The following is a 27,656-nucleotide window of genomic DNA, read 5'->3' as shown; positions in this document are numbered from 1 at the left end:
ATCTGCTTCTTTTCAACCCCATCCTCACCCGCACCTCACCGCGCGCGCGCGCGCGCGCGCGCGCGCGCACACACACACACACACACACACAACTCATTGACAATCAACGTCCGCCTCTTTATCATACATCGCTAGCCGTGGCAACTGGTTGTACAGTGCCTCTGTGTAACGTCACTGGATCTCGGGAAATACTGAAGAGAGAATGGCATCAAAACATGCAAGTCTTTTTTTTTTTTGCTTAACGTCGCACCGACACAGATAGGTCTTATGGTGACGATGGGACAGGAAAGGCCTAGGAATGGGAAGGAAGCGGCCGTGGCCTTAATTAAGGTACAGCCCCGGCATTTGCCTGGTATAAAAATGGGAAACCACGGAAAATCATCTTCAGGGCTGCCGACAGTGGGATTCAAACCCACTATCTCCCAGCTGCAAGCTCACAGCTGCGCGCCCCCAACCGCACGGCTAATTCGCCCGGTTCATGCGAGTCTTAGAAAGGCCACGGCTACTCAGTGGCAGAATCATAACACCTCTGCTGTACCTGACGCTTAGTAAAATTTAGTTTTACAGACAGCAGGAATATTTTCCTGATGGATCATCGTATTGCAGAGACACGTGGACTGGGTATTAATGGCAAATTTTCAATGGGTTCTCTTTGATATTATGAAGCCAATTTTAAGTCAATGGTCATTAAATCTGTGGAAATAGAGAACAGTCGTACAGCCACAAAAAAATATGGCATAACTAAAGCCAATGTCCGGCATTGGCATCAAGACAAAGACAGTCTAAAAATGCGTACTATACAAGAAAGGCATTCATATGATTTTACAAAGCACATTTTAAGCCTGATTAACTTTTTTTGAAGGAAAAAGTGGGGATTGTCTTGGATTCAGAGAAATACAGTATTACTATGAGACAAAACGAGAAACAGTATTCTGCATATGTTATAAAGGACCAAGATCTTAAGTGAGCAAGGTAGAGAGAAGTATCATAATGTAAGTGTGTATGTTTCTGTGATTATAACGAGGATAGGAAAGGATGAAACATGGTGTCAGCGCACAGTGTGCCCCTGCTAAATCACTACAGGGTCTGTTCAAGGCTAAAAATTCCCACCATCTGGCAGACGAATCACCATGAACATGATCATGTGCCTGTTTAGAACAGAACCTAGCCTTTGGCATGCAATCTACTGATTAGGAGTTGTATACCACTACCTATGCTACACTGCCAGCCAACATTCAAATGGCAAATTTTTTTTCCACTGTCTGTTCACACAAGTGAAAAATGCAGTCATAATAAATAATAATCGTATGGCCTCAGCTACCGTGTGCAGACATTTCAATTTGACGCCATCTGGCTGTCTGCTCGTTAATTTCGACGTTCCGTTTTACTCTAGGCCCCCACTAGATGGCAGACCGAGTAAACCGAAACTCTCTTGGGCGTCTATGGCTGAGATTTAATGAATTTTGTCGGGTAAACACCAAATGTGTCACCAGAGATCTTTTACATGCCGACATTGTACGACATGGAGTGTCGAATGGACTTTTTTCCGCCCTTCAAAAATCCGACTACCTCTGCCGGGTTTGAACCCGCTATCTTGGGATCCGGAGGCCGACACTCTACCGCTGATCCACAGAGGCAGCTAATGCATGATTTTTTTCTTTTTTTTTTCCCCTGCTTTTAATGCAGTCATTAAAAGCAGGGAAAAAAAATCAGTGTTGACTAACATTTAGAAAAGATCAACATTCATATCAGTATGTGAATGTACTGGTTTGACTAACTATGGCACACATTCAGGTGTGATTTCTTTACAAATTCTACAAAAAGTCTAACATATTACCAACCTTGAGAAATATTTGAAAGTTCCATCCTTATAATGCAGTTGGAATCTTTCTCCGTCATATTTCGTCTCGACATAACAGAATGGATGATGTTTCAAAAAATCATCTACTTTCTGAACATCGCACTGTTCAGCCAACATGGGTCGGAAGGGAGAGAATATTTCTACCTCGACTTCATGTAGCCTCTGAGATGGGTCTCTCAATACTCGGCAAATCTGTAAAATGGACACAAGGTTTTAGTATTATTAAAACAACTTAGAACTTGCAGATCTGAGCCTAAAAAAGTATATATTATGCCTCTATGCTGAAACATTAATAAGTTGGTTACAAAATGCTGTATATAAGCATGATTTAAAAAATTATAATGAGCATTCTAATGTTACATAATATTTTCTGAATCTTTTCCTTCAATAATTAAACACAACATAAGCAAACTCTACAACACTACAATAACGGCTAGAGCCCAAATTGCACGTGGTTAGATATTTTAATGTTACATATTTATGTTCAAAACTTTGAGGAAAAATTACTTGGACTCTGGTTATGTTGAAATTAAAAAAAAAAAAAAAAAATCAGAGCTGGCAAATATGATTAGTATTTCTATGACTTGTCGTAAGTCTTCTAAAGGAAAATGTAGGGTATTTATTTTGTCCTAAAAATCACATTTTGGACCTTTCTGAGATATTGTTCATATTTCTGATTAATTCCAAACATATTTTTGTCATCTCTTCACCTTCCATAGAATATCATATTAATGGTACATGTGTTTCTGTGGCAAAATTGCATATGCTGCAACATGTATGCAGTGTCTTTCTGTGAAAGGAATATTTCTCAACTTTAGTCTATTTTAAGCAGGTAGCAGTAAAGGCATGGACAAGGGAGGGTTATAGGAAATAACGAGCTCAAACTTGACAACGAAAGATAGTATTATGAATAAGGCAGTTTGGCATGCGAGGTCTTAATCTCAATTTTAATTGAATGGTCACATTGCCAGGATTTTTGCTTCCTGGAAAAGTGAGGCAGATCAGAAAACGCAACGGGTAATCTGTTGCCTGTCTCCACCAAAGCAGGTCGACGTACATAGGGCTCCTTAATGCTTCAATCGTTGGTTGGAGAAGAGCCAATCAGCGACCCGCCCCCCTCAACATGGCGAACCAATAGGCGAGCAGCGCACCGTAGCCTACACTATATAATGAGGTGGAATTGCAACACCACTCCATTCCACTGTGTGCGTTGCTGCTATCAAAGTCAGTCGGAACCCTTGATAATGCCAAGCAGTCTTTGGTGAAGAGTTGGGACCATCACATGCTCCTAGACTTGATGAGGAAATACATTCCAACGCAACTAAGTTTTGGCGTAATATTTGATCATATACTACATTCTTGTGTTAGTTCTCATTTCGAGAAATATTTTAATTTGGAGCATTACTCGTCATTGTAATTTTGTACCATTTAGTTTAATGAAGTCATATCTTACATTTGACTATGGCCTTGGCCATCAATATGTTAATTCTTCTCGTATCTAATCTAGTTTCTTATGTAACGCCTATATATTAAGTTAAATTATTAAATGTTATTAACAATTCTTTTAATAGTCATAGGTTTTTTAAACAGGTAGCTGGTTCGGTTTTGAGCTGATGATGCCCTTTAAAAGGGGCGAAACATGTACCACTCATATTTTAATGATTTGATTTTATGATTGATTGTATTGAATAGGTGGAAGAAAAATAAATTTTATAATTTACGGTTTTCACAATGATTCTTATAACTTGTAGTATTTTAATGTCGAGCTGCACTCCATATAAGAGTGCAAAAGGTAAAGATTAGATGCCCTGCCAACTTTGTACTACCATGTGCTGGTTCCATCAAAACTCCTGACTAGAAGTAGTTGGATTTAAGCCTGGGGCACTTGGGTAGAAGTTTAGTGGCTAGACCACCATGTCAGTGTGCTCTCATCTGCTAGAAAATTAGAAATGCTGAGGTAGAAAAGCTAACCAAAAACCAAATTCTGCAGAGTGAGAATAGCAAATAATTCATGTTCAAATCCACCAAACCATTTCAACAGTTGTCTTACTACCAAAATTCTCAAACATTTAGTATTCTCCTCCCATCCTTCTGCTCTGAGGCCTCGAAGGTTGTACATCGCATCCACAGAAGCATATGGCCTTAACAACACATACCAAATGCTGTACGTTTTTGCCCCAGCAATATCCAGGAACATAAAAATCTCAAAAGCTACTCTTCTCCTCTCTTTCACCAAGGGATACTACACCAAAAGTTTTGAACAAGCTGAGTACCTATCAACTGCATTAGTACCTGATAAGTTCTGTTCTCCATCTATATTCTTAACCTTAAGTATAAGTATAAATACAGAGGGGTCCAGAAAAATGTAGACACTCTTTGATAGTCAATATTAATGGAACAAACTGACATACCATTACAATTCTTGCATGGGGGAGGGGGAAGGTTATTTTATGTGTTCAAAGTGACCCCCATTAGCAGTCAAACAACGTCAATGCCGGTGAAACATCCCTGCAAACCGTTCATCCTCGCAAAGCATGCCTTCAAACCACACGCAGTACTCCATCCTTCAATCCGGGTCATCCTCATTCATAGCATGCAGCAATCTTGGAATGTACATTTTCCACTTTGCAGCCTTCAGAAGTCGTCGTACGGTTGATTGGCTTACCCCACTTTCACGTGCACCCTGATTCACAAATTTTTTAGATGACCTAGTAAAATGTTGCAACACAGCAGCGCTGGAAGCTGGAGTTGATGTGTTTGGTCGGTCAGACCTATTCTTATGCACATCCTGAACAGTACCATTGGCTTCAAATTTATCCCAAATATGATAAATTGTTGTACGTGTTGGTGGCTGGATTCCGCACACATTACGCCATTGCCATTGTACCTCCATCATGTTTTCATACTTCCAGTACCACTTCAATACGGTCTTGCGTTGGTCAAACCAACAATCTTACTTCATTCATTGCTGCACTGTCATCTGCTGGAAAACGCACGCCAATATTATCGCACCATTCTTGTGACCATCATCTGTTGTGAAAACAATGGACTGTGCTACTGTGCAAGAATTGCAATGGTATGTCATTTTGTTCCAAAGATATTAACTAGTAAAGAGTGTCTACGTTTATCTAGACCCCTCTGTATAAACATCATTTTACAAAGATATCAAAGAAAATGACATACCTTCTCCAGATTGTTACACACATCGTACAGTTCCCTTGCATCAGGATGATAAAGCCGTAAAAGAGAATTCTGCCCAAGTCCCAACTTCATATCCTTAAGTAACATTCGGATGAGCCATTTTTGGTCCGTAGCAGGCATGTTCTGCAACAAACTTACGAGTTCGGCTTCCATCTGCCCTGAAATAATACAGAAATAACGGTGTGATGACTGATAAATTCTATTCAACGTGACTTGTTGTGACTGCTTTATTCAGAAGGAAAAAACATTGTTATTAGGCATCTACAGAAACCTGAAAAACGTGGAGATAACGAATGGCCCGCAAAAGCTTTTTACATGGATGAACAATTATTAACTTCTAGGAAGGAATAGGGGGAGAAAGTTTCATTAGTGATAGTATTAATTGGAATGTGACATTGGTTATGATATGAACAAAAGAAAACGACAATTACAGTAATAACTACTTTGTTTATGACATTTCAATGATTATGATATAATACTGTGACATGTTGGCTGGGTAAATAAATTAAGACAGAAGCTGGTAGTGTTCTACTTCTAAAATTGATTACCTATTACTAACACTACACGTAACACACAGGGTTGATGATGATGATTGTTGTTCAAAGGGGCATAACAGCTAGGTTATCAGCCCCTAATGGTACAAGGTGCAACAAAATGAAACAATAATTAAAACTTCAAAATGTACCCACTGACTAAAATCTAAAACGAATGATGATCAAAACATTACCATGAATCCAAAACAGTCAGTGGATCCAAATTTACCATGCCTCATATTCTGAGATGATGCTCGTTGTTCAAAGGGGTCCAAAATCCAGGTCGCCGGCCCCACATAATTGTACTAATCACTGGTAAAGCAGATCCATGGTGCTCTTCCTATAGTGGTACTAATCACAGGTAACATAGACTCATTATTCTCCTTCTTCTTCTTTGTCATTTAGGCCTACTGAGGACCATGGGGCTCGTATCTACTCTTCGGTAAAGTTGTTGCTTTCTTCTTCTTCCAATACTCCTTCATTTGCTGACCATGAGCCAGCTTTCTCTCCTCTGTTCACTTAGTTCCTGTAATCTTCTTACTTGTAAGGGACGTTGGGAAAACACCGTGTCGGATGGCTTGACGGAACAGTATTCGGTCATAAGTTTGTCCCAGTGGGATACCTAATTGTTCCATATCCGACTTAACTGACGTGATCCATTTGTTCGTAGAAGCCTTGCCTCTTCCTGTTACTGTGAATATCCTGTTGGTGAGTCTTTCGGAATCCAGATGGGCCAAGTGTCCATAAAAGGTTAGGCGCCTTTTCCTTATACACGTGACGATGTCCTCCTGGTGTTCATACAGTTTATCATTATGGCGGATTCTTTAAATGCCTCCTTCCTCTCTGATTGGTCCTAATATCCTCCTCAGGACATTCCTCTCTTTTAACTCCAGCTTTCTGAGTGGGCTCTTCCTGGCCATTACAAGGCACTCTGAAGCATACAGAACAGATGGTCTGATGACAGAGTTCTAGTGTCTGAGTTTGAGGTTGTTGGAGAGGCACTTCGATGAATAGATACTACGACACGAGTGATAAGCCCTTTCAAACTTGGTACATCTGGCATCTAAGGCTAGGTTCTCGCTCTCTAATTCGCAGAGATCCATTCTCCCAAATACCACAAATCGTACAGATTATATGGATGGTCTAGCGAACAAGAGAAAGCCCCATGTACATGGTGTTCCTCACATGGTGGTACTAATTACAGGTAATGTAGACCTGTGGTATGTCACACATAAAGGCACTACTCACAGGCAATGCAGACCCATGGTGGTCCACACATAGTGGTACTAATCATGGGCAACGCACAATCCCGTGGCGTTCTTCACTTAATGGTACTAATCGCAAGTAACGTCGACCCATTCCTAGGCCTTTCCTGTCCCATCGTCACCATAAGACCTATCGCTGTTGATGCGATGTTAAGCAAAAAAAATTACAAGAAATCGCACGGTTCCAATTTCATCATCCCTTGCTCGCCACTATTAGTCGCCTCTTATGACAGACAGGAGATACTGTGGGTGCACAGGGGGTACGCACAGGATTGCCAAGGTCACAACTTATGCTCATGAGAGACAATTACACAGCACGCTCTCTCTTACTCTCACTGTTTATTTACACTAATACACACTCGCACTACAGTCTCACACAGTCCCCCAGTCCTCTGGTTGCCACCATCACAGCCCACAGTTCGCAGGCCGTGCACGACAGTCTCGCAGTTCAGGATAGTATCCGCTGTCTTCACAGCCCCGTGCCGACATTCCAGTGTTCTCTTCCACTCAATGTTCCCTTCCAGCAGCAGGTCCAAAAGACACATAAACACATTGCCAGGAATACAGAACAACTCCTCAGCTCCCACAGACAGACACTCCAACAGACTGCCACTCTCAACCCAGGCTGCACTCACACTCAGCCACTAACTGACATAGCTCACCCTTTGTTCTTCGCTCACACTAAGTCCACACACACCAACTGACTGAATTGACCTTGTACTTGTGCATCGCCTTATATACAAGTGGCTGGCCCTTCGAGATATTACACGTTATACATCTCATCGTTGGGTCCGTATTGAGCAACATACTGTATGCCTTTCTAAAAGTTTTTTGAAAGTCCACCATTTCAATACTGTATGTTTTTATTGATTTACATACAAATCTTTACATTATTATGTCTTAACAGGACATGTTTTTCGGGCATCACCAGCCGTTGTTCCTACACTCTAAGATCAAAATAGCCAGAATCCTGGGTATTTGTTTACTGATAAAATACTTAAAATTGTCAAGTTAACATGCATTCTATTTAATAAAATATGTTTTTGTGTAAATATATGGTCTGTGGAAACATCCGGCTGATTTGAATTATTTTGACTAGTGAAATGTGCTATATATATTAAAAACATTTAGATTACATACAATTATTCTGTTTAAAAAAAGTGAGTCTACACTTGTTGAACATTAGATAAATAATAATAATGCTATTTGCTTCACGTCTCACTAACTACTTTTACGGTTTTCAAAGATGCCAGGGTGCCGGAATTTTGTCCCGCATGAGTTCTTTTACATGCCAGTAAATCTACCGACATGAGGCTGACGTATTTGAGCACCTTTAAATACCACCGGACTGAGCCAGGATCAAACCTGCCAAGATGGGATCAGAAGGCCAGCGCCACAACCGTCTGAGCCACTCAGCCCAGCGAACATTAGATTAAAAACCTAAATTGCTCTGCTTTATGACTTTTGGATGACATTAGTTGATTTAAATTGTTCAGTCTTTAATATCCAATAAGCATGTTCTCCTGGTTGGTTGGATTGTGTGATCTTGAATATCCGATTTGCATGCTCTCATTGGAATGTTCTCAAACTTGAGTGTCGCCTTGGGACTTAAATTTTGTTGGTGTATTTGTGAGATATTACTTGTGGTGCTTAAAATTATGGACACTATGTAGGTTTAAAGTGGGGACTTCTCAAAATCGTTATGACAAAGTGTTTTAGTCCTGTTGCTTCAATTTATTGGATGTTAGTTGATTGAGAGTCTGTAATGAGGAAAATGTGTCTTAGTCGCGAAGTTTGTGTGAACTGAGCTGGCTCATACTCACGCCCTCACCTCTCTAGTGGCTGGCTTGCTCTAGTGATACTTTCTGTTCGGCTGTGGCTAACTTTGTGCACCTCGTGTTGTATCTGTGTGTGTTACGCGGAGGGCTATGGATTGAGGAGGGATGGGCTGATGAGGTATTGGCTGTTTTCGGAGGAGGGTTCTTTTCTGTGGGCAGAGCTTTTACGTGTGCCGATTTATTAACATTTTGGAAGATGCTTTCTTCTACTTTTAATATTTTTAATAATTGTGGGATTTGATCGTATAAAGGATTTTTAGTATCTATAATATCATTTAAATTATGGTTTCTATTAAATACCATATATTTACACAAAAACATATTTTATTAAATAGAATCCATGTTAGCTTAACAATTTTAAGTATTTTATCAGTAAACAAATACACAGAATCCTGGCTATTTTGAACTTAGAGTGTAGGAACAATGGCTGATGATGCCCAAAAATGCCTTTGAGATATGTTGGTGACTCGAAGCTCGTGGAAACTTTCAGATATGGAAATCTCTCAGCCCATGAGCTAGTCATTTCCACATCTGTTGAGACCACAACAATGTAGCGGTCAATGACGGCACTTGCAGTGGTATATATAAATATAATTTTATCATATTAAAGAGCCACCTTTTCAACACATTTTTCGTCCTACGTGGACATTATCAGCAGCATTCCCATAGTACAGACTAAAAATAACACAAAGAATAGGTCCTAAAAAACACTACACAATTAACAAACACATAATTAAAACACGTTATCCTTGTCAAAGTAAATGGAGTCTTATAATTTGTATTTTTCCTTCAGGTGTGTAGCATCACCTCCTCTTTGAGTAACACGTTACTAATGAAAATTGCACTTATAATTGTTGCTTGTATTTTTCACAGAGTCTTGAATCTTTAAATATCTTCTTATAAAACAACCAGAAATTAGAACTTTTGTAAAAGTAAAAAATGTGGGAATAATATCAACGGTGTACTTGCTGTGAAGTGAAGGGGATTTCTTATACTGTTGTCAGACACAACAGACCATATATTACTTGGAGGAGATGAAAAAAATTCTGTGCACTGTTGTAATGTCTAAAATATGGAAGGAAGAGAAAAATATAAAAATATGTAATTTGCAGAATTGGTCAAACTGTCATGTATGGTTGGTTCTTAAGTGTACTCACAACCTGCTTCCTTCCCACAGCTGACTTACTTACTGCTATCTGCTGTACTGATAGTTGTTCTCTGTCTGATGTTGTATCTGTGCATGGTCACGGGATCTGATTGCACAACAGGCAGAGGAGAGGAAATAGAGGGGATAGAATGGGCGAGGGAGAAGTGTTCTGTCTGTTTATTTTACCTTAAATCAAAAAATCTATAACCAAATGGGAGCTCCGGCCTCCAGAATTTTAGCCAATATAATTATATTTAGACTTTTTGGAACATACAGTGGTCTCAGACCAATGGGCACTAGCCTTCCCCTTCCCGAGGCTCCGGTCTGGTGAAGTCATACAGCTTACGCAAGCTGACTCAACCCAACGTTGGAGATTGAGAGTGGCGGACGGAGAGGCCACGCCTGTAGCAATATTGCACAAGTTTACAGGAAATTTTGAGAATCCTATCCACAGGAAAATGCCACAAAACTTTGTAAGGCCACGGCTGCTTCCTTCCACTTCCTAGGCCTTTCCTATCCCATCATCGCCAAAAGACCTATCTGTGTCAGTGCGACATAAAGCAAATAGCAACTTGCGTTCAATTTCAAAACACAATTACACAATAGATTCTTCTATAAAACCAAAATTTTGCAACAACATCAGAAAATTTAGTCCTTAAATGTTCATGATATCCTAGAACATATAATTACATAACCCCAGATATCTTATACAAAATTTCTTCCAGTTACCTAAATAATTTTCTTTGAAGGAGATATATTTATACAACACACAAAACAATTTTGCACTCAGTTAATTTTGCAGTTCAAAAGGTCCAATTAAACAATAAATGAATACTTTACAAAATCTTGGCTGTCCCACTGCAGGTGACAAAGAGCATGAGCTGTGACATTTTGGGGGTAAATTATTGATCGACAGAATGAATAAAAATGGACCCAGGACAGAGCCCTGTGTCACACCAGTTGTAACTTTCTTCAAAGTGGAATACCTATTTCAAATCGAGGCAAACTGGTATCTGTTATTTAAGTATGAGCACTGAGAGATACTCGACATCATACGTCTCATGCATTGTAAGTAAAATTTCATGATTAATACAATCAAAAGCTTTACTTACATCACATAACACCAAAGAGATAGCCTGCTTGTTTTCAAAAACTGTTAATATCTGATTAACAATTTCAAGAACAGCAGTAGTAATAGTAGTACATTTACCTTGTCAAAACCCAAACTGACTGTTGGATAGGAGATTATGAGTTTCAAAACAGTTGTTAAGTCAAATGTACAAAAGTGATCCAAATATTTTATAAATTATTGGAACAACTGAGACTGCATGATAGTTCTGACATCTCACATTAAAAATGTCAGCCAACTATACTCATATTCAAACTTGTGACCTTGTTCATAGAAAGACGATTGCCATATTATAATAATTTTTCTGCTAATGGTTTAACGTCACACTAACTCACTGAAGGTTTTGGGTGATGGAAGGATGGGAAGGGGGTAGGACTGGAAAGGTAACAGCCATGGCCTTAATCCTTTCCCACAGACTATCTTTGACTCACTGACTGGCAAAACCTACAGTAATAATTTGCTTGTCAGTTACAGTTGTGGAGTACCGTCAGTAAATAATTCATTCTGTAAAAACCACTTAAGATAGCAGTTTCAAATTTTGCAAGAAGGGAAAATATACTATACTTATTCTAAAATGATACAATGAGATAACCTAATTACACGCAGGAACCCTCCAGTTCGGAATGATACATTAAGAAGCATCCAACATGTTAAATTGCTTGTTCTTAAAGTCAGTCTGAATTGCTCGACCTGATGGGGCTCTTATTTTCTTGGTAATGCAGAGAACACAGTAGGCTACTTCACCGTAAATCCCCCAATTAATTTCATTTTCACGATCTGTCGGATGAAGATTTTTAGATAGAAAATCAAACAGCTTCTGGATCATACTGTACAAATTATAAACTATTTTTCACCAAAAAGGATTGGAAGATAAATTGACATTAGTTGAAATATTATGCAATTACATAGAGGCCCCATAGTCCAAGTAGGCCTAATATTTGAACATGGGACGGTACCTGAAGAAGCATTTCCTGTCCTGTGCAACATAGCATATTTCGATTTACCTCAGATTCATCTTCTGTCCCAATTGCTTCCCACACCATTTTTAATATTATACCTACAACTTCAAACTCACTACCATTGCATTCGTCAACATATTAATCTAATTTGTAACAAATATACTCTTCACTCAACTGATTATGTGCAGCCATGTTGCTGCAATGTGTTTATGTTCAGTCAGTTGTCTGTTCTATCTAGGAAAACGTATAACAAACACTTTATTTTAGCACTCCGTGCATGTAAGTTATATCTAGGAAGCGTAGGGAATTCACTGGTTCCAAGAAGTTATATTTCTAGCAGACAGATGGCAGAGGAAGTCGGTCTGAAAGTCGAGTACATTCTACTACACAACCCACAGGAAAGAATTAATTAAGATACAACCTGGTATGAAAATGAGAAACCATAGAAAAGCACTTTCAGGTCTGCCAATGGTGGGATTCAAATCCACCATCTCCCGAATGCAAGCTCACAGCTGCACAATCCTAACAACGCGGCCAACTAGGTTTTTTTTTTTTGCTAGGGGCTTTACGTCGCACCGACACAGATAGGTCTTATGGCGACGATGGTATAGGAAAGGCTTAGGAATTGGAAGGAAGCGGCCGTGGCCTTAATTAAGGTACAGCCCCAGCATTTGCCTGGTGTGAAAATGGGAAACCATGGAAAACCATTTTCAGGGCTGCCGATAGTGGGATTCGAACCTACTATCTCCCGGATGCAAGCTCACAGCCGCGGCCAACTAGTTTGGATGCTATGATATTAATATGCAAAAATCTAAGAACAATTTTCCACTTTCCTTTCACTTTCAATAAACTTTATAAAATGCAAACCGCTTACTGATCAGTTACATCCTGGCACAATAAGGAAATAACATGAGGAAGAGAGCAGTCCACATTCACTTGATATGAAACAAATACTCACTTCGATCATTGGCTGCATTGTGCATAGCAACATTATTCAGATGAGAGTTCACCTGTTCAACAGAGAAGTCACCCTTATCGGGACAATACTTCTTCAACACCCAGTAAGCTACGTCTGCAAAGTCACCAGCTGCACCACCAACTGAACGAGGAGCCCTAAAAGGAAGGTAAAAAAAAAACATTTTCAGTGTTGAGAACAGGATTCCCAGAAAATGTTTCATGAAGATTTTACCCTTTCCATTTCATTAATCAATGCCTAACTCACTGTGCAATATAAATGTACCAGATGTATGCACAAGTTTTTGCCAGTTTTTGTGGTAAAGAAAACACGTAATTTTCAAGGGAAATTCATTTTTTGTTTAATGAAAATATTGGCCATCGACTTCTACACACTTTGCCCATCTTTCAGGTAAGTTATGAATATCTTGCCAGAAAAACTGCCTGTCTTTTGTGGCAAACCATTCGCTGAGCCAGTTTCCAACTTCCTCAAAATTGCTGAAGTGCTGGTCTGCGAGCGCGTGCCCCATTGATGCGAAGAGGTGATTGTCAGATGGCGCCAGGTTAGAGCAGTACAGCAGTTGCGGAAGGATGCCCCATCCAAGCTATTTCAAGGTGTCTTTCACTGGTTTTGCTGTGTGAGACGGAGTATTGTCGTGTAACAAAATCACTCTGCCATGTCTTCTGGCCCATTCTCATTGTTTTTTGATCAATGTGTGATTTAAATGAATCATCTGTTATCGATAGTGTTGTGCATTAACAGTTTCGCTGGGCTTCAAGAGTTCATAATACACAATACCGCTACCACAGCGTGCATTGTCTCTCACATTGAAATCACCATGTTTAAACTCTTGAAACCATGTCTCACATGTTCTAATCGATGGAGCGTGTTCACCATGTGTTTCTACGAGCAAACAATGACTTTCCACAGCCTTTTTTCTTTTGATTAAATAAGAAAAGCAATGCGTGCTGCAAATGTTCTATTCAGGCACAAACGTTGACATGGTCACTAAACGATACAACAAAGACGCTAGTGTTCGGCAGACTCAACTTGTGTGTGTTGGTAGGTCAATGTCAGACAAACAAACTGACTGATGTACATGTCAAATTCATACGCTGCGTACTGCTCGCTGGCATAATCTCTTAGTGAAATGAGAAAAGACTTAGGCATACACCTGGTAAATGTATACAAATTTTTATTTTTATAAAAATGCACAAGAATAATATAGATGTAAATGCATTTACAGAGCTATAGGGATGCTAAATACACAATCAGGCATCAATCAATTCAATCAATCAATACTGATATGCATTTACGGCTGTCACCCAGGTCGTATGAGGAAGTCTACTGTGAGACCCTACGTCGCCTCCGAAGAGCGATACAAAACAAACGAAGAGGCATGCTCTCATCTGGCGTGGTTCTGATCCATGACAATGCACAACTGCATAGTGCAAATGTGACCAAAGAACTTCTCCAAAAATTCAAGTGGGAAGTCTTTGACCACCCACCTTACAGTCCTGACCTAGCACCCAGTGACTATCACCTCTTTTGAGAAATGAAGGCATAGTTAGGTGGACAACGCTTCGCTACCAACGAAGAGCTTCAAGACGCTGTAAGGACCTACCTGAGCTCACTGGTGGCAGACTTTTTTGCAGAGGGTATAGGAAAACCGGTCTCTCGTTATGACAAATGCCTCAACCTTCATGGTGACTATGTAGAAAAAGAAGTAAGAATGTACAAATCTTTTGGTAATAAAATCATCTCGTTACCTCAATACGTCTATTATTTATGGCCTATCGGAACTTAAAAAAAAAAATAACAGCCCTAGTATATTGTACTGGAAAGGTCCCTTGTCAATTTATTTATTATAATTGCACTTCAATATGGAACAAAACTGAAATGTACAGTTTACAATAAACATTCATGCGCCACGCCGAGTTGTGTGAACTAGCTTATATTTTTATCACCCTTGCAAGCGTTTCCCTTTTGCGAACTTCTACAAATAGAACAGGAATGTGGCTTGTTTACAGCTCTCCTTCTATGAACTTACACCTTTATTTATTGCCCAATTGTAGCCTCTGAAAGCACAAACATTTCATCAGGCATCAGTCATTCTCCTAGTCATGTCTCCAAGCAGAGTATAAGCAAATGACAGTACTGCTATTGCTGAGTTATTTGAAAGTGTTTTAGATTCAGAGGACAGTGATGGCAATTATGATAACATTGAAGAAGAGATTTTAAGTGAAAGTGACAGTTCATCTGATATGAGAGACTGTGAAATCGTACCTAAAGCCCCGCATGCGAAACCAAAACAGTGACTGGATGTGGGTTAGTATTAGAGATAACCAACCAATTATTCATCACTTTATGGGCTCTCCAGGAGTATCAGGAGAACTGAGAGACAAATATTTAGATAATTCTGTATTGCAGTTGTCTGTATTCTTTGAGGTTATAGACATGTCGTTTCCCACATTGCACGGGAAAGAAATATTTACGCTATGGAATAATTATCGAACCCACATGGAAAAAGACGGTGAAAAATTAAATGAAAAAATGAGGATGAAATTAAGGCCTATTTTTTACCTTCTGCATTTTGATGTCCCAGGTTCGTAAGCCTCACATCCAATTATATTGGAGCAAAGATAAATATATCAAGATCCCAATTTTTCGAGAGACAATGTGTAGTGTGAAGTGCCTCTACATATACACAAATGTTTCGAGATTTACCACATAAAATCTTCGTTGTAACATCATTGTTGTTGAGTACAATTATTTTGAATGCTTCACTGAAAGTTGTGTGTGAAAATTCTGGTTACAAAGGTTAAGTTATAAGGAGAATCCCACCTTCCAATACTTGTCAATTTCTTATAACAGTTTTATTGTTTACATGACATAATCTAGCTTAATCTCTAGGTGTATACTAAATAGATAGAACATGTTTCATTCCGATTATGGAACATCTTAAGCTAAAAGAATAAACAAAATGGCAATATGGGACAAAATATGAGATTTATAAGCTGTAAAATTCTGGTTTCTGTTCCATTTATGACATTTACATCAGAGCGGTGCACAGTAGTTCCAAACAGAAGGCTTACTCGTGTTGAGGTGATTTACATCTGATTTCTAAGAGAGAGTGTGGGACCATTCAACCTGAAACGATTGGGTTAATAGCCACAGGGAGGATAGCACTGTGATCTTGGATTTGAAGTGAGCTCCAGCCAACCTGAAGAGACAGACCAGAAAAAGAGAGCCATTTATGAGCCAACAACAGAATATTTCATACACTCCTACAGAATTCCCACCGTTAAACTTGTTGGACTGTTAATCGGCGCCAGAGGAACAATGCGTAAATTTTATGTGAAACATCTGAGAAATCTGGGAGGTTCTTAATAGCACCCTCCTAGATGTATCAATAATATTAGTGACCAAGGGGTCATTTCAAATTATTCACAATCACCATTACAAAACCTCTGAACAACCATTGTTCATTTTTTTAAACACTGTTGATATGGTATACTTTACATACTATAAACTTCATAATTACGAAGGTAATCCCAAAAATAAGGTCTCCCGTATTTTTATAAATACATAGACCTGTTTATTTCTACAATGGTTTACATCATTTTACAGCTTGAACATTTAGCTATTTTTCTACATAACCACCATTTCGGTCGATGCATTTTTGTAGACGCTGTGATAGTTTTTGTATGCCCATGTCATACCAGCTCGTCACCATGCTGTTCAGGAAGTTGTGAGCGTAGCTTCGTGAAACCTCAGGAACCAAAGTGCAGAGATCATCCAGGGTGATCCGCCGATCTTCACGCATGATTTGCTTAACCTTCACGACTGTCTCGACGGAAATTGACGGTCCCCCACTCCTTTGTTCGTTCACTGTGAATTTCAGTCCGACGGGCTGCAAACTCTCTACACCACTTACGAACATTTTTGACATCCATGCATGACTCACCATACACTTCCGTCAATTGGCGATGGATTTCAATCGGTTCAGTACCTTTTGCATTCAAAACCAAATAACTGTGCGCACTTGGCAGTAACATCCAATGGGAGCTCCATTCTCAACAGCTGCCAAGCCAACACTGAGTGCCTCAGTGCGGCGTGCGTATGTTTATGTGTGAGCGCGGGAAACACTCTCCACAATATTCAAATCAAATCAAAATCTCTTTATTTGCAAATGAGGTGTCTACCTCGGTGGCAAATGGTACACTAAAATACATTATTGTCAAGCACAAAATATTAAATTAACAAGAGAAGAAAATTTTCCTATAATACAATATTATACAATTTACGCTAACAATGTTTTCTATTAAACACACAGCTCATCCCTAATAAATTTATATTGTTTACAAAATTCTACTTATAATATCTCCTGTACTACTTACAAATATAGTCAACTCATATACAGTATGTGGAATTACTTCAAATGATACTATACAACTGGTATAAGATTAATATTTACATTGCATTTATTTACTTTTTTACCTTTTTTTACCCGTTCTGGAACCTAAAAAGCATAACGACCTGCTGCGTCTTAATCAGAGCCCCTTTTGCCACCACTTTTCAGAGTTCCTGAAGGGCCTTCACAGCTACCGTAGCGGTCCCAGGGCCCTCGAAGTCCCCACTGTACTTCACCTCTACAGGCAGTCCCCTACTTTGGCTGTCCAAACTCCATGGACCAGGGGATGGAATTAATTTATTCACACACATTTTTTTTTTTTTTTTTTTTTTTTTTTTTACGGTAACCTGCACTGGTCGAATGCCCTCTAACACTTCATTTAGTTTCTCTGTTGCTGTTTATTCTCTTCTTGAATATCTGTACAGATTTTGGAAAAGGATCAAACACTACCCCTGGTAAACTGTTCCACTCCTTCACACCCTTCCCAATGAATGAAAATTTACCCCAATCGCTTCTGCTAAAATTCCTTCTAATTTTATATTTGTGGTCAGTCCTGCCAATATAATTATTTTCCAACTGAAGCCTCTCACGGAAATCTCCCCATGCTTCTTCTCCTGTATAGGCTCTATATAATCCTATAAGTCTAGTTTTCTCCCTTCTCTTAAAGTTTCCCACCCAAGTTCCTTTAACATTTCTGATACACTACTCTTTCTCCTGAAATCCCCTGTTACAAATCTTGCTGCTTTCCTCTGCACACTATCTATTTCTTTTATTAGGTATTCTTGGCGAGGATCCCAAACACTGCTTGCATATTCCAATAATGGACGAACCATACTCAAGTAACTTTTTTCTTTTAATTCTTTGTTGCATCCTTTAAGTAGCCTCATTATGACATGTAACGATCTGTATGCTTTCCCAACAATGTCATCAACATGACCCTTCCAGTGCAAATTACTTTCAAATCTCACACCTAAGTATTTGCACTTGCCATCTTTTGGGATAACTACCTCATCCAAAGTATATTCAAATTCAGTTTTAAAGCTCCTGTTTGTAAAAGTTGTAACAGTTGATTTGCCTCAACAAGCTAGAAAGAGGACTATAGAGTGGCTATTGGACCGCCATATTTGAATCTACTTGAAAGCCACGTCCGCCATATTGTAAGCGACCAAATCGAGTGGGCTTGTGATGAAGCAAGTACAGAGGCTGCGGGAATAAATACCGTTTCACAGTTTTCTTTATTAGGGAAACACTCAAAGATGCGCAATGTCTGTTTAAAAGGACATTAAAAAATACAAGATACAGGCTACGTACTTACATATTGTATAAAGAAAGAAAATTAGCGCATTTCCACTAGTCCGAATTACAAAACAAATCACAAGACATTGCCAAAAATTTAGACCCACTTACAGGGAATGAAAATATAGAACAGAAAACCTTGAGCAAAGCAATATAACAACATTGAGAAATAATCCATATAACTTTAATAATAATAATAATAATAATAATAATAATAATAATAATAATAATAATAATAATAATAATAATAATAATAATAATAATAATAATAATAATAAATCCTGATATCTTTCCATTTACCTGGAATTGGCATTTTTTTATGGATTTAGCCTAATTTTACGACCGGATGCCCTTCCTGACGACGCCAACCCTAGGTGGAGTGATGTATTTACTATTGCGTGCTTCTGTAGTGGTTTGTAGAATGTTCTGTTGTGTGTAGATGAAGAAGGTTATCCAGTCCCGGATCCAGAGGAATTAACTGTCGACTAACCAGTTAAAATGCTCAACCCGGTCGAATCTGGTGCCCTCTGAACCAAAGGCCAGCATGCTGATCATTCAGCCAAGAAGCCGGACACTAAACAACTTGGCAGGTTAGATCCTGGCTCAGTACGATAGTATTTAGGTGCTCAAATCCCTCAGAACTCCTGCGGGACAACATTCCGGCACCTCGGCTTATCCGAAAAAGTAGTTAGTAGGGCGTAAAACTAATAATAATTTACGAAAAATAAGTATTCTAGAGCCGTGGGGTACAAGGTTTGAAGTGAACAATGGTGTAATAAAGTATCCCTTAATAATAATAATAATAATAATAATAATAATAATAATAATAATAATAATAATAATAATAATAATAATAATAACAATAAAATAAGAACAAGAATTTGTAGGATAAACAATTTGAAATAATTGCTAAAAAAGAGAACAGTTCTTCTTGTGATAATGATCTTAAATCACATATTCTAAGTTAACTTTCCTGAATAATTCACTTCGATTATCTTTGGAAGAAGATTATGGTAACGCCGATTTTTTATTTGCCTTATGTAGCACCCACTCAGACACGCCTTATAGCTACGATGGGATAGGAAAAGGCTAGGACTGCGAAGGAAGTGTCAGTGGCATTAAGGCACAGCAGCCCCCGTATTTGCCTGATGTGAAATTGGGAACCACGGAAAACCAGCTATCAGTGCTGTCGGCAGTGGGATTAGAACTCACTATATCCCGAATGCAAGCTAAGAGCTATATACCGCGAACCACGTAGCCAACTCGCTCAGTAGTAGTGGTGATGTAGGACTGAAAGTCCTCATATTACTCCGTATCGTTGGCAAAGGGGATGAGGTGACAAGGAAATTCTAAATATTGTAGGTGTGGGGTTGGACAGCAGGCGTCTTGTAACATCGTTGTTCACTTTATATTTATTTTCAAAATGCTGGGGAAATGTGCTCTGTAGGATACAATGTAATAATAAATAGTGGTATTGGTTTTTCGTCCTACCGACTACTTAGTACGGTTTTCGGAGAAGCTGAAGTGCCGGAGATTTGCCCCGGTGGAGTTCCCTTACGGGCCGGTAAATCTACTGACACAAAGGTAACCTATCTGAGCACCTTCAAATACCAAATACAAGAAAATAAAAGTAGGCCTAATGTACACGTGCTGGATTGTGCTACACAGGCAACGTAATTCTGCTAATCGCCCAAAACTGTGTACTTTAGTAAAAAAAGAATCTTATCTAAAATATGATATTTATTCTTCGTGTTTTCTCTACAATTTATGCAATTGCATGCCACACACGTAGAGAGCATATTTTCTTCGATCTAATCTATTAGAAGTATCGCACCGTATGCGGAGAAATTATATGAATGGCGCTTAAACTATGGAGTCGCTATTTCGCCTTGGCACCACCCAGAGCACTGTAGCAGCCATGTTAGCCACTCTATAGTCCTCTTTCTAGCTCGTTGATTTGCCTCCATTAACCGTCATATTATTTTCTTCAACCCATTGTTGGATACTTTCAAGGTCCCTTTGTAATTCTGAACAATCCTCAATGTTGTTTATTTCCCTATAAACAATTATGTCATCTGCATACAATCTTATTTTTGATGTTATAGTGTTCCCTAAATCATTTGCGTATATTAAGAAAAGTAACGGACCGATTATACTACCCAGTGCAATTCCCTTCCAAACTTTCTCTTCCTGAGATACATTATTTCCTACTTTGACTTTCTGAACCCTTGAATTTAGAAATGTTTTTATCCATCGTGTAACCCTTACGTCCAATCCTATTCCCTCCAATTTCTTTAGTAATATTCCATGTTCCACTCTATCAAAGGCTTTGGAAAGATCTATGGCTATGCAATCTAACTGACCTCCTAAATCCAATTGATCTGATATGTCCTGCTGAAATCCCACCAGTTGTGCCTCACAAGAAAATTTCTTTCTAAATCCATACTGGCTCCTCATGAAACAATTTTTATCATCACATATCCCTCTGATGTACTTTGATATTAAACTCTCCAGTATTTTACAAACTATACTGGTCAGGCTGATTGGTCTGTAGTTCTCTGGTTTCCTTTTATCACCCTTTCCTTTATAAATTGGTATTATTATAGATTCCTTCCATTACACTATTATTTATGACATAGTCAAAGAGAAATTTTAAATACGGCACTATGTACGACCCCAAATACCTCCCCAGTAATTTGATCACTTCCTGCTGCTTTTCCTTGCTGAAGCAGTTGGATTTCTCTGAAAATATCTTCATTTGTGAATGAGAAGCTTCTTGTTTCCCTCTGTGTCTCTCCCTCTCTGTCTTCTGTTTCGGTTTCCAACTCTTGACAATCATCTACTGAATCTCTAAATTCCCTACTAAATAGGTTTGCTTTCTCAGTATCTGTTAAATAGTGTTCACCCCCTTCTCCCACCAATGTAGAATTTGGATTCCTTTTCCTTTTTGATTCCTGATATATGAATACAGCTTTTTCCATTTCCCTTTGTGGTCATTACCCTCATGAAGTATGCCATTCATATAATTCTCTTTTGCTTCCTTTTTCACTCTATTCAATTCCCTCATTAGCTGTTTTCTACTTTCTCTACTCTCCCTACCCTCTTTGATTTTCCTGTTTACTATTCTACATTTTCTTTTTAATTTTCTTATTTCCCTTGTATAATAAACAGGGTCTGAGGTCATTTTACCCTTCTTAACAGGTACAAATCTCTTCTCTCCTTCCCAAATGATTCCTTTAAATTTAGCCCAAAGTGTATCCACGTTACTCCCTTCACTTATCCAAGAACTGAATTGTGATTTAAGGTAAGTCCCAAATTCATCAACTTTAGTTTTTCTGTACAATTTCTTGTCTTGTGTAACCCTCTTATTAAGCCTTTTTGGTACGAGTCCTACATCCATTATTACAGCCTATTCCTTCAATTACTACAGTTTTATCAACTATTTCCCATGGTTTAACCAAGAATACATCTAGTAAGTTATTGAGATGAGTCAGTTCTTGTACTACTTGTGTAAATTCTCCCTCCCAAATTAACTTATTTGCCAGTTTCTGTTCATGGGCTTCACTTGCAGCTCCATTCCATTCAACTTCAGGCAAATTTAGATCTCCCCCAATTATTACCACATCATTATTATTGTTTTTATGAGTATAATCTATTATTTTCTCAAAGATTTCCATGTCTCTTTCCTCTCTTCCAGGCCTGTATGTTCCTATAATTCCCATCTCCTTCATATTATCACAAACTAATTTTATCCCTAATATTTCATCCCTTTCATCGGTAAACCATTCATGTGAACAGTAAGTTTCCTTCACCAGAATAAACACCCTCCTCCCTTTTTATCTCCTCGGTCTCTACGATAGACTGTGTACCCTTTTGGAAATACTTCTCTATTACCCACCCCTTCTTTCAACCACGATTCCGCTCCTATCACCACATCAGTCTCATAAGATTCCATCAATGTACCATCAATTGTGACCAACAGCCACACAAACAGAGTTCTGTATTTATAAATAGGAGACCTTATTTTTGGGATTACTCTCTTACATACTATAAACTTCATTATGTTTCCGTACTGTCATTGTAAAGCTTATAAAAGAATTCACAGAAGTCCCACCTTACCATACAAATACATACAAATATCAATTTAATTAAAATCAACTAGTGCATGGTTTGTCCTTGTATCGTGGACATCATCAGCTATAGCTTAAATACCATTTAAAACTGAAAGATATTACATAACAAGAAATGGGTAAAATTACACTGCCTGACAAAAAAAGTTAAGCACCCAGAAGGAGTGGTCCAATATTATCCCACTTTGGTATACATGCATACCACTGATGTGTGAGTAAATGATTAGATTTATAAAGATCTGTAATGTGCAGAACGCCCACCAGAGTGCATTCGTGATGGCACCGTCCTGCTGTTGATAAGTTGTTACCAGTCAGCTGCCGTGAGTCAGAGAGTTAAAAAAGACGTGCAGAGAGGACTACGTATAGTACGAAGAACCTGCGATGCCTTCCAGACGCGTTAGACAGCCTATCCACCAACTGATAGCATTTGATAGAGGCCGCATTGTGGGACTGCATGAGGCTGGTTGGTTGTATTGTGGAATTGCCAGGCACATGGGTCATTCAGACGTCACAGTGGCCCGTTATTGGACTCGGTGGGTATACGAGGGCACCCAATCACATCGTGCAGGTTCGGGTCGACCAAGAATCGCCACCCCGAGGAAGGACCATTGTATGGTGCGCCAAGTATTGTGGGATTTCATAACTTCGACACCTGCCAACCGCGAACATGTACGGGAGAATCTCCAAAATCCTGTGAGTTCCCGCTCAGAGTCTCGACGATTTGCTCTCTGCCGGATTGGGGTCCTACTGCCCCATGGGTTGGTTGCCATTAACACCAGAATACCAATGCCTGCGTTTGGAGTGGTGCCTTGCCCAGGAGTCATGGATAGAGGATGCCTGGCATCGCATCACGTTCAGTAATGACTGATGAGACCCGCTTCTACATAACCTCCGATGACCATCATGTACGGGTTTGGCGGCATCGAGGGCAGAGGGCAGATCCTGCTCATATTGTAGAAAGTCACACAGGTGGCATCATGGTATATGCGTTCAGGTCACCTCTAATAGTGCTTTGGCAGACTTTGATGGCACAGCAATACGTCGTAGATATTCTCCGTGCGTCCGCACGTCCTACCCCTTATGGCATAGCACTCTGGGAAAGTGTTCCAACACGATAACGCACGTCCACACACAGCACGTTTGTCTATGGACTGCCCAGAGCATGCTGAGGTCCTACCGTGACCAGTAAGATACCTGGACCCTTCCATCAATGAACACATGTGGGATGACATTGGAAGGGACTCCGTCTCAGTACCAACCTTCGAGATCTGGAGGGACAGCTGCAACAACTGTGGACAAACTTGCCTCAAGAGGGGATCCAAAGGCTGTTTGACACCATTCATTCTGAACCGCATAAGGGCATTGCGGTGGGGGGGGGGTGCAACACCCTACTGACCTGGCGCCAACATTACACGTGTAACTGCCAATGGCCTTGTCTCTTTCATCCCATTTTGTGATCAGTTCAATCAAGGCACAGGGTCTTTCAGCATAGGCCTATGTAGTTTCATTTACTTTCGACCATTCCTTCTGGCTGCTTAACTTTTTTTGTCAGGCAGTGTATAAAAGGCTAAAATATCAAGTTCTTTCAATACCTCAACTTTTAACAACCTGGCTTGTGCATGATTTCACACAACGTCACACACAGCACAAGTCAAGATTTTCTCCAAACTCAAAATATGGTATTATAACTACAGCTGTTGATTTAATCGATTAATCAAACCAATTAACCGATCAATGTGCTTTAGCCAATTAATCAAACCTATTAAAATTGTAGTGTTGTGAAGAAAAAATAATTGTTCTTTATGGCACAAAACTTGTGTATTGTATTGTTAGTTGCCATTTGGTGTGCTAACCAACCTCAGCTATTGTAAGTTATGACTGACTGGTCATTAAAGTAAGAAAGGTAAAAGTAATAATACCTCATTCTTTCTTGTAAAAGGAAGGTTAGGCTATGGCCGTTGCTTTTACAAATTATTGGAAAGGAAATACCAGTCAGGCTATTTTAATATATCTGCAGAACTTTACAAAACAGAATCAGGCGGCATAATGGATAGATGTGGGGAAAGTACTTGAAGAGACTATCATTAAGGAATTTCCAGGTAATGTGCGAACAGAAAAAGTAAGAAATGCAGAAAATCGTTCAGTTATGCTGGAGGTACAAGTAGTCTTCTATATCATCTTAAACATATTCATGCCTTCCAAAGAGTATCTGCATCTATCAATGTCTCTATTAGTTCATCTTCTCAGCTAACACTGGAGCATCTAATAGTGAATCCTGTGTCGCCTAATATGGAAACTGAAATTACGAAAAAACTAGTGAAGTGGATTGTGCAGGATAGTAGGTTGCATTGTCTCTGATCATGGGATTGAAGAAGTTTTAAGGGAAGCTCTCATTTTTCACTTACCGTCTTCCCTCTACAGACATGGTAACCAAACAAAACAAAACAAAAAATGACAAGTTGTATGACACAGAAAGGTCAAAGTTTCAGATGAACTGAAACAGGCAGAATTTGTTAATCTCATGGGGGATCTAACCATATCTACCGTATCGTACCGTATCTAACCATATCTACTTGGGGGTTACGGCTCACTGGATTGATTCAAATGGGAAATATTGTAGTTCAACATAACAAGTTACAACATGTTAGAGAAAACTGCATTGCAGCTAAATGCACAGAAGAGTTGAAGATGTAGCCTATTTCATGAATAGGATTTGGAAGACAATTTGTCACTGTTTCCAGTGACAATATAAGAAATATCGTTCTAGGAGTTCAGAGAACAAAGTACGACAATTTCCGGTGTGCAGCCCACACTACAATTAAGTTTAAATAAAGCTATCAACGGTACTCTGTGAACCCGATTAAAATTTGATTAATTGATTAAAGGCATTCAGTTATCCGATCAAAAATTTTAATCAATCGACAGCTCTAATTATAATGTCTAAATTAACATGTTCTATTTTAAGAAGAGCCCAACTTTGTGCCTTATTTTACAGTTACCGAAAGACTTTAAACAACAAGGACTTGATATTTTAGCCTTTATATCATTTTACCCATTTCTTATTATGATACACTTATCTTTCAGTTTTAAATGGTATTTAAACTACATCTGATGATATCCATAATACAAGGAAGAAACATGAACTAGTTGATTTTAATTAAATTGATATTTGTATTGTAAGGTGGGAGTTCTTCTGTGAACTCTTTTATAAGCTTTGTCACCTTAGGCAACCCATAAATCGGAAAGTAATAGATAAACAATGAAAATATTTACCTTACCTAAAATTTAGTAATTTATGTGCATCATGTCCTTCTTTAGGAAGACATAAAATTCTTGTATAAATCTTGGCTAATGCATGCTCTTTCACACCATATGCTCCACGCTCCCGATCAAGCTGTGGCAAAAGTAAGCGAAGGACTGGGTAAAAGCTAACATCCTGTAAAGATAAAGAATGAAATAACAAGGTTAGCACAAGTGGAGTGGTAACCATCAGCCATAACTCATGGTAAACATGAATGATATCTTACAATTTGTGGATTTTCTCGTTGTAGTTTGGCGCCATATTCACGAAAATAGTTGAGATATTTCTTATATATTTCAACCTTCTTATCCTTGACAGATGTGCTGCTGATCTTTTCACATAAACGACACAAATCTGAGAAGAGTATCTTCTCAGCAATGCTGCGAGCCATGTTCAGTTACAGTCACTTGGTATTTTCTTTGCAGCATCACATCCTGAAACAGAAGTATGCTTGTTACATATTCTGTACATACTACGTCTATATAAAATAAGAGCTTTGTACATTGTTCAGAATTAAAAAAGAATGGTATTTCTGTATTGGTCGTGTGCACAGGAACAAAGAAATGCACTTTTTAATTTTCCGTCATCTCTGTATGTATGTACAGGCGTCACGAGAAAATGGCTAAAGAGAATTTCATGAAAATCTGTATGGAAAGTTGGGGAATGATGCACTCCAATCTAGGCTATAAATAATTTAATTCTCAAATATGTATGTTATTAATGGTCCTATTGATAAATACTACATACCTTAAGTTATATAGAATTAAATTTCTGATCATTTATGTCTTATACATTTTTACCGTACCAGCTATGATAACAGAGATACTCATGAATTTCGATTTTGTTGCTAAGTCTACATCAACACCGAACTACGAGAAAATGGGTGAACAGAATTTAATGAAAATTGGTATGTTAAGTCTGGGAATAAAGTGCTACAGTCTAGGTACATTTTTTTCACACTGGATGAACTGGTAGTTTAGGGGAAGGTGCCTAAAATTTAATTTTTAAAATACGTACATTAAGTATTGGTCCTATTGAAAATTATTACATACCATAACAAAAGTTATACAGCATACAAGTTCCAATCATTCATGTCTTGTATAGTTTTACAGTACCGACTATGGTAATAGAATGATGAATTTATACTTTTGTTACTTAGTCCATATCAATGCCAAGCATTTTTAACATGGAAATATCATTTAATCATGTTAACTGACAATGGTTTTTGTCATGATTGTCTTAAAGTGTAAAACTATGTGGTCATCTGTCCATATCAACAAGGAAAATGTGAAGATGATTATAAAAAAACGAGAAAAATCATGAAGGAACGATCGCTTGAAGAATAAGATAAAAGGGAGCCATGTGAAGGCCTACAATATCGAAAGCTCATAAAACTGATCAACAATCACATTATATTGACCACTGTCGCGAAGTGATTTGTCTCTTCTACTGCCAACCATCTCCGATAGATGTAATTACTGCTGCGACCTGAGTAAACCAGCCTGCCTGAAGATTGGTGGAAAGTAGTTGGGAGTTAGATAACTTTGCACACTCTCTATGATTGTCCTGTCAACGACGGGTACTGCAGTTACTGTAAAATATGTTTCTCCAAAACACACACGTTAAC

General features: G+C 38.7%; 1 protein-coding gene across 3 annotated transcripts in view; it reads right to left on the bottom strand.

The window, feature by feature from the left end:
- The window catches only part of LOC136871587 (DNA ligase 4), a 202,351-nt gene that overhangs the window by 120,981 nt on the left and 53,714 nt on the right, over positions 1 to 27,656 (bottom strand). For all 3 annotated transcript variants that reach the window (XM_068227154.1, XM_068227157.1, XM_067145024.2), the window contains exons 2-6: positions 26,256 to 26,463; positions 26,007 to 26,164; positions 12,892 to 13,046; positions 5,045 to 5,220; positions 1,842 to 2,053 (exon numbers count right to left, since the gene is read on the bottom strand). In XM_068227154.1, coding sequence (XP_068083255.1) covers positions 1,842 to 2,053; positions 5,045 to 5,220; positions 12,892 to 13,046; positions 26,007 to 26,164; positions 26,256 to 26,420 — 866 coding nt within the window. In that variant the 5' untranslated portion in view covers positions 26,421 to 26,463. The remainder of the gene's footprint in view (positions 1 to 1,841; positions 2,054 to 5,044; positions 5,221 to 12,891; positions 13,047 to 26,006; positions 26,165 to 26,255; positions 26,464 to 27,656) is intronic.

The sequence above is a fragment of the Anabrus simplex genome, chromosome 4 (genome assembly GCF_040414725.1).
Source record: "Anabrus simplex isolate iqAnaSimp1 chromosome 4, ASM4041472v1, whole genome shotgun sequence".
In the NCBI taxonomy this organism is placed as follows: Eukaryota; Metazoa; Arthropoda; class Insecta; order Orthoptera; family Tettigoniidae; genus Anabrus; species Anabrus simplex.
This window is presented reverse-complemented; position numbering and strand designations above follow the sequence as displayed.